The sequence below is a fragment of the Malaya genurostris genome, chromosome 1, assembly GCF_030247185.1.
Source record: "Malaya genurostris strain Urasoe2022 chromosome 1, Malgen_1.1, whole genome shotgun sequence".
NCBI lineage: Eukaryota > Metazoa > Arthropoda > Insecta > Diptera > Culicidae > Malaya > Malaya genurostris.
The window spans coordinates 12,851,531-12,863,437 of NC_080570.1; the positions used below are offsets into that span (position 1 = coordinate 12,851,531).

Here is an 11,907-nt window from a genome sequence, read left to right on the forward strand (position 1 = left end):
TTGCATAAAATCTATGCATTTTGACTAGAATAAGTTTTCAGCTTCACCATCATCAAAAATGTGTACCTAAGATTTGTTTCATTTTAAATGTCATTCTGCTCGTTTCTTGTATATAACTGATATGTCTTTCTATCTCAAATTACTTTATTTTTCAGTTTTTGATTTATCGGCCTATATAAACTTGTAATATCTACAAAAAATGGTACATTTTCAAGAATCTATAAGACTGACAAATCCTCGGGCCATGTTTGGGAATGTGCCAAAGGTTCAAAAGTGACATAAAAGAACTACGTGGATCGAGTAGAATGTTAATGCTGGGATATCATAAATGAAACAATCAATCAGCAACTGAATAAAATGCTTTATACTGAATCGTGTGTTGCAGTTGAGAAATATTGTTGCAACTAGCAACACTGCCGAACTGGATGTTGTTAATGCAACTCCAACACACACTAGCGTCTTTCCTGCCAACCGTTGAACTTTAAGCATGAAGAATGACAGAAAAAGTAAACGGAACAGTGAAACGTATCGTTCCCGAATAAAGCGAAGCGACTGTCCGAAACTAGCCAAATTGTTTTCGTTTGTACATTGAAAGCTCGTCGGCCTTTCACTAACACACAGAATCGTCCGTTGGTTAGCCTACCTTTATAGGCCGGTTTTTCGTTTTCGTAACGACTTTAAATTAATTTGAACCCTGTAACGCTGTACAAAGAAAAAAATCACAAACCGTTTAATTCACTTTGATTATTTTCTTTGTTTTGTAGCTGCACGTTATTAAATTCAGTCTGTGGACTGTTACACAGAAACTTTAACGTTAATTTTTTAGTTTAAAAGAGGATTTGTCTGGTTCTGTCATATACTATCTAGAATTACTACCAAAATGTCAAATTTTAACCAAAAGTTATTAGTTTATGTTTCGCAAAATGGTTCACAGCCTGAAATGTTCAGTACATTTGACTACTTATAGAGATTGAAATTGATAAAATATGATTGAAAATACTTTTAATTTAGTATCTCAAATTCTCGATGATTTTAAATATTTTTTTACGTCAACGTGCCACTAATAATTATTTTGGATATTCGAGATTTAAAAACAAAATTCTCAAATTCAATGGTAATATAGAACACTCAAAACATCATGATTAGAAATTAGGTTATTGAAAATGATGATTTCATCTTCTAACGACACGAGACTAGCCGTTCATGCGACTAATTCCGATTCGTATTGAATACCAGTTTATTCTAGAAAAGCATTAGGGATGTCAAGTTGTTATAAGAAATAAATAAAGTCCGATTTATATCCAACCATACGTGACTAGAATTTTATTTAGGCGAACATTTTTTTCGAAATTCGTACATGACCACATATCTAATACACAAGAAAAAAAAACGTTTGTATCAAAAGAGCTAAAATCTTATGGTATTTTATCTAAAACTACAGGCTAGTTGTATGATTAAACTAGTAATATTCTAGTACTAATTATTCGTTTATTCTTATGAAAATCTACCAGAAGCGTACGGGTTCCTGAGCGATGGTTGCCTTGGCAGGCGCCGTGGACTCGACGGATGTTGTGCTACGTGCGTGACGTATCCAACGGAAAGCTGAGCAGTCGAACGCACCGAAACCATACTGTCCAGGTGGGCATGCTCAACGAATGCCGAAGGGTTCTTCAGTCTTGCGATCGGTGTAAACTGAGGACCGTCCACGTCCCGCGTGGAAGAGCACAGCTTCGGTGCGGATATCTCGCGAACTACCGCTGAATTGGACGACATTGTATGGACCAGTTTGTGTCGGCGATGGGAAGGTGATTGGAACTTGGATATGGATAGCGGATTTTTACATCGATCCGTTCGGCAAAAGCGTACTGCGATGTAGGCAATGAATAGAGTAGTTACCACTACTCCTACGACTACGAGGGTGATTAATAGAGCTAGGTAAGATCTCTTGGATGCGGGACCACTATCTAAAGAGCCTCCGACGCCAGCGTACTCACAAAATGGTGGAGCATAACCAACTTGGCAGTGGCAGTTTCCTTCGCTATTACAAACTCCGCGTCCGTTGCAACCCTTCGGGCAGTGTGTTCCTATTCCACGATTGTTGAGACTGTTAATGTCCCAGCACTGCTGTTGATAACACATTCTATTGACACCACAAGGAGCTCCGTCTGGAACTAGGGTAGGTTGTTTACCATCCCCGAGATCTATGAATGCAGAATGACAGTGAACCACTTCTCGGCCCTTCAGGGTACTGGCGATACGTTCTTCGGTAAAAACTTTTAGTCCAAACTCCAGATTGTCCTCATTCAACTGTTCACAGAACAGCAACCCACATAAAACATCTTGCTCGGCACATCGTTGGAAGCTATGCGTATCTCTATCGTATCCACAGTTCGCATACTTCGTCCCATTCACATTTCTCGCATAACACAATTCATCGGATTCCTTTCCTGAAGGACCCCAAAGCAGTCGGCACTGATCATTTCTTGTTCTGCAATCACCATCACAACAAAATGCTGTTCCATCAGCACAAACTTCGGTGTCCCGTTTGAAAACATCCGCTGGACAATGCTCCGAGTTTCCAGTACAAAATTCCGGCAGATCGCACTCTCCACGAGCTTCCCTGCAATCCACTCCGGCTTCTTTCAACTGACAGCTTTCTAGATCGCAGCATTCTCCGGTAGCACACATGGCACCTTCCTTCAATCGACAAAACTTCGGATCACAGCACAGATTATCACAAACCTCCTCCAGACCACAGTCACACTCCTCTCCATCATCTACAAAGCCGTTGCCACAGCTTGCCGAATAAACACCGTCCGGTCGATCCTTCAGGCAATGATTCAAACCACGGTTGAACGCCAGCGTCAACTGCTCTACACTGCAAGAACTCCAATGCTTCAGGGATCGCCCGGTAACCGTCGCTGTCATAATACACTTCCGTTCCGGACAGTAGCACTCTTCGTCCACATCATGTTCCATGTTGAAGCTATGACCCATCTCGTGTGCTAACGTGCCAGCCTGTATTCCGATATTATCCGTGTGGACTACAATCACCGCGCCGGAACTGTTGCTGGTGCACATACCTCCCAGTTTGGCTTTCCCAATGACATGGTCCTGAAATTCTACGACCGTCAACAGCTGCGCATGATCGTTCGGATGCTGCCGAAGTAGTTCCTTTCGACGGTACTGAAGAAAATTGTTCAAGGTATCGTCAGCTCGCCGAGTGACCTGTACATGATCGAAGCGATCCCACACCACTATACCGGTCAAAGCGATGAAGATGTTCAGCGGATTGAAAAGCTGTAATGAAATCAGGTAATATGTTGAGGTATTCGAAGGACTGCCATAACAAGGACTTACCATATTGATGTGGTTCACGACATCCGTACAGTAGCGATGTACAACCCATACATCAGAGTCGAATTTCCGGTAAAGAGAGTTATCGACCACTAGAACCAGTTCTACGAACTTCGAATGGTGATTTGCGTTGTACGGACCGACTACCCTCTTCAGATGATTTCGTTTAACTCTACGTCGATGGTTCAATCTAAAATTGACATTTTGTTAGCACATGTTTCCATGGTTACAACACACACAAACCTTTGTATGAAATGATTCCCGGTTGATTCGTCAAAATCCAGGTAGTACGTTTGGTCTAGGTCGTAAACGGTTCCGCGAATCTTTCCCTCGCAGGTCGACACTGCAACCAAACTGCCCGGTCGGTCCCGGATCCATCCCTGATAGTAGCAGTCCTCGTCGAAATACTCCACTATTGACTCGTTCGGTTGCTGACCTTGCCGTTCGAGAAAGGTTCTCCCGGCCAGGCTCGGACGTAGCTCGACGCACACTCGGTGCTCCGAGGACAGATTGTAGGTTAGTGTGATACCAGAACCTGCTGGCATGTGTTCCACATTCGGCACAATGTAATTTCGGTCACTGCCAGCGCTACTGTCGGCAGTTGCCCGGTGCCATGCTGTGAATAGAGAATGAAATAATGGAGAAGGTCAGCTTTAAATCCCGCGGGTAATTGATGGCGATTTGTTCTGGCAATCCCCAACAAATTGTGACCAGCATAAAAGCACGTGGCATGTGCTGTGAATTTTTATAGTAATAGCATAAGCAGAATCATTTCGATTTAGAGAAGCGCTTTGTTGTCTGTCGAAATTAAAATTTCGAGAGTTTCAAATGCATACAAATATACAGGTAGCTAATGTACAATTTTATATACTAAAGCAAAGTGTCTCACTATCGTCAATATACTCTCTTACTCAGTCAGAGAAAATATCAATTTCTCTCATTCTCTTTCGCTAGTGAAAAAGTTGATGCAATTTGAAACGATTGCTGCTAGAGCTACTATACGGGTTGTCATGGTGACGGATTGATGTGTAGACTGTGATTCGTTGAGAATCAGCTGTTTTTCCCCGGTGGGTCGTTTTTCCTCTGACGGGACCGAAGGTGAAGAAAGTGGTCAAAGTGTACTGCAAGCAAATGAAAGCCAATTACACTCGCAAGACTGCACTTCATAGAGTAACCTGTCTTTGAACTAATAAGAGAATTCGAAGCGACACGTCATTGGAAAATAGTGTGCAGGGAAAACAAAAATATAAAAAAACGGAAAAGTGTTGGCCGTGTGCTCCCCGAATTCAGGTGTTGGTTCGCTGTTAGTCACTGTGGGGTACGATTTTGTTTTTCTAGTTCGTCGTTATCGCCCTGTTTGAGGGTGGTTTGCCAGTCCATGAATGCAAGTGGATTTCCAAAAAAAGATATTGGGCTATAAAATGACAATTTGCTAGTCTGGCGCACGTAGGGATGGGTTGTAAATAGAGATGGAACAAAGAAAGCCATTGAAAATATTTGATACCAAGCAGGCTTTGATTCATGCAGCTGCTCTGTTTTTTGGGTTATCACAAATGCCTTGGTTACTGTTGCTATGAACCATTGGAATAATATTTCAAACATTTGATTACTCAGTCATTGTAGTGTTGTTTTACTGTTCAGTAACAACGAATTTTTTTTAATTTAATAGTTCTAGTGATCACAAACATGTTTGTTAAATACTTCAAAATTCCAAATGTTTGTAATTTTCGTAAGTTGAACATTACTCCATTTTATTGCAGTGCATCCTGAAATTTAAATTCATTCTCGGATTCTACGAAACTTTGAAAAACAATTTTTCCCCCAAAATAAAGTGAACAAAATTTTAAAAATATTCAATTTGACTGGAAGAAACCGATACAGCGTGATGGGTAAGTCGATGTCTCACTGCTCGCCTATCTTCGATTCCCAACCCCGCAATATAACAGAATTTATTTCGAAACAACATTTTCCGAATAAATTGAATTTAACGTGTTTGAAATGTTGCAATCAAATCAAACCAGTCAACTCGTCTGGAATTTTATTCGGAATTCTGTATGATTTCCAAATGGATACCGAATCAGATACAACAACGATTCTGAACCGATTGGAGTCGGAATCGGTTGTAGCATTTGATTCCGATCCATTCGGAAATCATACTGAATACTGAAAAAATTTAGAAAATATAGGGATCTCAAATCTCTAAAATCCAGTAGCTTTTTTATCAGGGGCTCCTTTTTTAATTACACTGCTAAAAATCAACACTTTTTTCAAAAATGTTTCTCTGCATGAATTTCATGTTGCTTATCGCACTAAAAATCGAGTACGCTCCATTTGTTTTTCAAAATTTTAGCGCATAAATATGAAGTATGTCGTCATATGAGATGTGCGAGTGTCATCACATTTCTCGGTTAATTTTTCAATAGGGCGTAACAGTAACAGTTTCTCTTTGTTTACTTTCTCTTCTATTAATTACCAAGCGGGTTCCACGTTTATCGCTCAACTCTTTGCATGAAATGATACCCGAAACTTTCGGTTTTTAACAGAATAGTGATATCAAAGAAAATCTTTTTAATCACATCACAATAATCGAAAGAGAGAGTGCTTAAAGAGAAACTGTCACTTGCTTATACGCCCTGTGGAAAAATTACCCGAGATTTGAATCTTAAGTGTGAAGATGTTGATATCGAACGCTTTGGACATAAGAATAAAATGTGTAACTTTATGACTTAGATCAATGTCTGAACATGTCAGTTCGAAGTGTCGCCGTATTGATAATTTTTATTATTATTTAGGTTATTTTATTTCACCCCGGTTTTAACCATTAATGGTCAATTTCCGGGGTGTCATCGCCGTATTGATGTTTATATATGTTTTCTCAATAATCATTGTATTCTCTGACAATTGCGGCAATATTAAGTGCCAAACATAGGAATAAAAAGTATTGAACAAAATGGCTGCAAGAATCTTCGTGCAACATCGTGAACTGATTACTAATCTGACTTTAAATTACTTTTTTTTTCAAGAGATTGTGAGCGCAGCGATGCCAACCCTACGGAATTATCCGTAGATCTACGGATTTCTGTCTTTTCTATGGATCTACAAATGAATCTTCTGAAATCTACGGATTTAGCACAATGACAATTGTATTTTACATCGGCTGCTATGGGGAACTCATTTCCTCCGCATTTTATTTATTTGGTAGAATTTTAGGATCTGTAACAAGCACCGTTCATTTTAAAATGTGAGAAACTTTATTTCCTTATGTTTGGTGTGATTATGTTTGATTTTATAAGATAATATGTTCACCAATACGGTCCGAATTCCGAATCAATTTCCAGATGAGTTGATTGGGTACATTTTACCCACATTATTGAGATGACAGAATGACCAATGAATTCTTAATCGACTGCTCGTTTTTGGGTGCTCGACAGAGATGCCAGGTAAAAATTTCAAATATCTGCAGACAGAGTTTCAAAAGTCTGTAAATGTGTAAAAAATCTGCAGTCAGCAAACATGCCTTGCTGGTAGCAATTTCTGTATTAAGTATGACACGCAAAACTGACTGCGATAAAAAAAAGGTCGCAGCAATTTCAAAAGTCTGTAAATTTGGACGAAAGTCTGCGAAAGACTCGATTTTCAAAACTCTGCACAACAACAAATGTCTGCAGCACTATTCCCGATATCGGCAGATTTACAGACAAATCTGCAGATCTGGCATCTCTGGCGCTCGATCAACAAAAACGAATGACAGTGACATTAAAAATGTCATTGATATTTCGCTCATTCATTCGGAATCGATTCCGCATTGATTCGGATTTCATACTGAATTCCGCATGGAATTCTGAATGAAAAATTTTCGCCCATTCAGATTTGATTCGGAATTCATTCCGAACTGAGAATGTGAGTAAGAGCTGAATCTTGGTAGAAAATTGACAGGATAAACACTACCACCTGCAACCCGCTTGTGCGGGACTTCCAAAAATCTGTAAAAAGTTTTACCGAAAACTGTTAGTTCGCCAAAAACACGCAGAAATAAATGACTGAACCATCGATAGCTGAGCGCAGAAATGATTTTGCTTGATCATCGCATGAAACAATGAACACGATAACTAGAATTAGATAGTTTTTTCAATATATCTCATTTCAATTTCAAGATAAAAATAAATACATAAGTTACACGGCTGGAAGCATTTGTTCTTTTCAATGCTTCTTCCTGGAAATAAGTAAAAGTAAAGTACACACTTAAATTTAATTGCTGAATCTAGGCAACAACCCAGCCAACTCGTCTGGAATTAGATTCGGAATTCTGTACGATTCTCAAATGGATTCCGAGTCAGATGCAACAACCGATTCCGACTCGGATCGGTTCGGAATCGGTTGATGCATCTGTTTGGACATCATACAGCATTTCGAATCAAATTTCAGACGAGTTAAGGTCAAACCGCATTCGGCCGACATTACCATCGCCGATCTTAGCAGCCGCTCAGCCATAGCAGAAGCAGAAAAAAGTCAACGCCGGAAGCTTGGATCGGTCGGATCGGCCGAATGCGGAGAGACCTTTAAGTGGAAAAGTGCCGAGAATTGCACCGCCAAGTGTTCGATAATCTCGGAAAAAATTATAATTACTTACAGACGCGGCAATCTTAAATTAATTAACTATCAATTATTGCTAAACTAGTCAACCAGAAATTTTTCTGTAAACTGGGCAAAAGCCGCATTGAATTGCGTAGAATGGATTTTGCTTAGTTACTTTATGAAATATTTGTCACAAAAGCTAAGATTGGCAAAAGGGGGTGCTCTATTATTGTTCATTTTAATTCAGAATGCAACAGAAAAAGCAAACACATCACCAAACATATTTATTTCTAGTGCTCCTCAACGACTCAACCTGGAAATTAGCAGATATTTATAAGTGTATAGAAAAAGTAGATAGTTTTTTATTTTGCTTGTCTATTATCGAAACATCGAAATCTTTTCGCTTCATCCAGTTCATATATTTTACAGCTCCACGAGAAATTGCGACGTGGTGCTTTGCAAAATTGATGGGCATAAGGTGATATTAGCTGACAAGTGTCACCGATTTCCAGTAAATGCTAACACACTGTTCTAAATCTCGAAGAAAAAGATATGCTGATTACTGTATATTTGTTGTTTACTGACAAGTTCAGTACGGAATTTCGGCGAAATAATACGCTTTACAGAAATGTCAGAACTTTCCTTTGACGAATTTCGGAAAAGAACATGTGAATTACAACACAATCGGTAAAACGTCGTGTTGCCGATCTAATTCGGCATTTCATCAAGCCGAGCTCGAAAATCGGTTTTAACTGTGTGGCCTAGTCTTTAATTTCACTCTTAGGATAGGTCTTCGCCAATCTTTTTATGAAATATTGCCTCACGTGAAATGGCGACGCGATGTGATACAAATCGGCAAATGATATTAGATGACAAATGTTGCCGAAATTTCGGTAAAAGCTAACACGCTGTTCGATGTCTCGACAAATGCATTGGTGTTTTACTGACAAGTACATTGAGGTCTTAATTTTACGCGGGAGGTTACGTACCGCGTAAAAAATAACCGCGTAACTTCGGAAATCCGAGTAAAAAACGCGTAATTTAAGTAATCCGCGTGATTTGCGGGTAAATCTTACGAAATTTTTTTTGATGTCAAATGTCTTAGAAATGTATGAAAAGTCGAGATCAGATGTAATCTAAAAAATTTGTTTCTTTGAATATCGAAAAATTTGTGTCAGTGAGTTGACTAAAGAAAATCCGAATAACACCAGATCTATATTTATGGAAAAAAAACACCAGACCTCGGCGTTTCATGCATTTCTAAGACAAAAAAAGAAAAACCGTGAAACTTCGGAAATCCGCGTAAAAAAACGTGTAAATTAGGAAATCCCCGTAAAAAAACGTATAAAAAACACATGAAAGAACACCTCAGTGTACAGAAAAGTAATATGGCAAAAATAATATAAATGGTTTCAATGAAGATGGTAAGAAACCATGTTTCGTGTCGAAGTTCTGATACTGAATTTTTTTCGTAATTTGTACTCCACAATTGGTTTTAGGAAGAATGACAGAAAGTAGCACAATCAATTGTTTTAAGTGACGTTTGCGAAGTTTTTCGCAACGGACCAGTCGAAGTAGGCGGGAAAAAATAATTCTGAAAAAGTGACGTGCCACAATTAATGAGAGAAAACTGAGAGTATTTTCAAATATTATCACAAGTTCCAGAAGCGAATCAAAGAGCTAATTGTTTACATTTCAAAGTAAATAGCTGTACAACTGTAGAACTATGACAAATAATAAGTTCTCCAGCAGGAAGTGTGTCATCCCTTTGTCAGCCCATCGTAAAGTTCTCTATCACAACCGGTCGCCCATAACTGTCCAGAGCGGAAGAAACATTTTGCATAAACGGCGCACATATGCTGGAATGGTCGGTCGGATGTGTTTGTTTAAATCGCTGCCTGGCGGAAACTTCCACAGATGGTAAGATGATGTCGCTGGCATCCATTTCCAATCACTTAAATCCGGCCGTTCCCCTTCTTCGGCTTCCTGGTGGTTGAACGGAACGGAAGAGTGCATTGCGTTTGGCATAGCTGATTAAGGTGCAATGTGCGGCTGGCTGGCTGGCCGGCCGGCAGACCGAGAGTAGACCAAAAAAAATAGCATGAAATGAACGATGGTTTTGTGATGTTATCGGGAAGGAAATGGAATTATAGCAGAACGTGCCCCGTCGTGGCCGTCGACTCGACACAGCGGCACCGAACGAAAAAAAAAATATTATCGTCTTCGTTCGTTGTGTCGTTGGATGCATTTATTACATTATCGTACCGAACGGGACGAGCCTCCAAACGTACTTACCGATGTCGTCTTCGGAAGCTTTGTTCGCATGATGAGTCAATCCGTACACTGTTGTTCCACAGCTGACGAGGACTAGTAATCGTAAGGCACCCACTATCGAAAACGCACGTTTCATCTTTACCAACAATAAATCTTCTTTGTTGGGTTGAGTGATTCGTCAAACGACAGTTCTCATGGTCAAGAATTTTCACTTCCACCGCAACCCCGAACGACGTTTACAAGCTCAATTGCACGAAAAAACTAATTAGATTCAACGTCCATGGTCAGCTCGGTTTAACCTAGATTCTAAATCTTACTCACGACGGGAAAACACCCTCGCTGTCGCGAGTCAAGCTCACAATAATTAATGATAAACGGAAAATTATTCGTTTCTTGCCAACCGCTCCGGTTAGCATCCGGTCGACACGAGTTTCGTACTGTAACTGACTCATGAATGAACGGATTCAAGCATCAACACCCAGCCAGGAGACGATCCTGTCTCAACCCGGGCGATGGAGTTAGAAACAAATATTGTTGCTCTCCTCTATGCTGCTGCTGCTACTTACTGTTTCTTATGGGAGAACAAAATAGTAGCGAAAAAAAAGAGTTGATCATTTGCCAATCCCACCCATGCACATCCTCTCGCGAACCCTCCAGCGCCGTTGTTCATATCGTAAAAATGAGCTACTCCTTTCAAATGTTTTCCCAGCATTACTATGCTGAATGCCACCTCCTCCTTCTCCTGGTACTTGGTGACCATGTGCTGAACGTAAAAGGAGACACAAACGCGCTTGCCGTCGGTAGTTTTCCACCTACCAGGCAGCTCCACTGAATCGTGTTCCGTCGCGACAGTGATTGGTGGCGACAGTCTCAACATAGATGAATAGTTCGGTTTTCCTCGCCGTTTGCGACTGCGTATCGAGCGGTTAATAATTAATGTTGGAAAGCTGGAAGTTTCATATTTTAAACTAGACTGGAATAATCGATTGAAGTATTTGCTTAGTCATTTATAAAGTCTTTTTGTAGAATAAAGATTTTCCAAGAATACAAGAGTAATGCAAAAACTATTAATAAATAACGGTTATTGCATAGGGGAGAGTGGAGCAGGTTCGATCTCTAGCGATCGTTCAAAATGTTGTTGATATTTTTTAAATTAAGTTCCCGCCAAAAGTTTACTTCTCCTGTAACTTTATTTCATACATGCCAAAGATGACAACTTTTCCTATTACAATTCTGGAAATATTTCTTGGTTTGATTGTTTATTTCTAATTTTAGCACTAATATATCAAATTATCGATTTATACTTCATAAAAAAATTCATTATTTCTTGGTGTATAAAACTTTATTGATGTCCGATCGTACGGTGAAAATTTGCATAATTTTTGAAAAATAAAACTTGTAGTAGGTAATGTTAGAGACATAACCGCGAGATTGACGTAGTACTACTGTCGAGAGGGAGCAGATCACTTTAAAAAATGCACATTTATTCTGGTACATTGTTCTACTAATAAATCATCCATATCAAGGAAAACCTCATTAGATCTTTGTAAAATGCTTTGGATTCTGAAAAGAACCGAAGGTTACCATTTCTCAAACTTTCATAGCAGTTGATAATAATTTCCACGAGCAAAACTCCGAACAAATCGGTAGCCTCTAGTTTGGCGAACGGCGCACAAAGTAAATTTGCCTCATGCTTGTGTA

The 11,907-nt window shown here is 39.6% G+C and overlaps 1 protein-coding gene across 1 annotated transcript; it reads right to left on the reverse strand.

The window, feature by feature from the left end:
* Positions 1-1,309: 1,309 nt before the first annotated feature.
* Positions 1,310-10,636, reverse strand: LOC131432820 (zinc metalloproteinase-disintegrin-like EoMP06). Its single transcript, XM_058599356.1, has 4 exons — positions 10,228-10,636; positions 3,601-3,973; positions 3,361-3,547; positions 1,310-3,300 (listed from the first exon to the last, which is right to left on the reverse strand). Exons 1-4 carry the CDS (start codon positions 10,340-10,342, stop codon positions 1,495-1,497), a joined length of 2,481 nt encoding a protein of 826 aa, XP_058455339.1. The 5' UTR covers positions 10,343-10,636; the 3' UTR covers positions 1,310-1,494.
* Between the last annotated feature and the right edge of the window lie 1,271 nt (positions 10,637-11,907).

Coding starts and splice junctions, on each gene's coding strand:
- LOC131432820 (XM_058599356.1), bottom strand. CDS start 10,342: ATGAAACGTGCGTTTTCGATAGTGGGTGCCTTACGATTACTAGTCCTC. Junction 3,548..3,600: donor GGGAATCATTTCATACAAAG/GTTTGTGTGTGT, acceptor TGTCAATTTTAG/ATTGAACCATCGACGTAGAG. Junction 3,301..3,360: donor TCGTGAACCACATCAATATG/GTAAGTCCTTGT, acceptor ATTTCATTACAG/CTTTTCAATCCGCTGAACAT.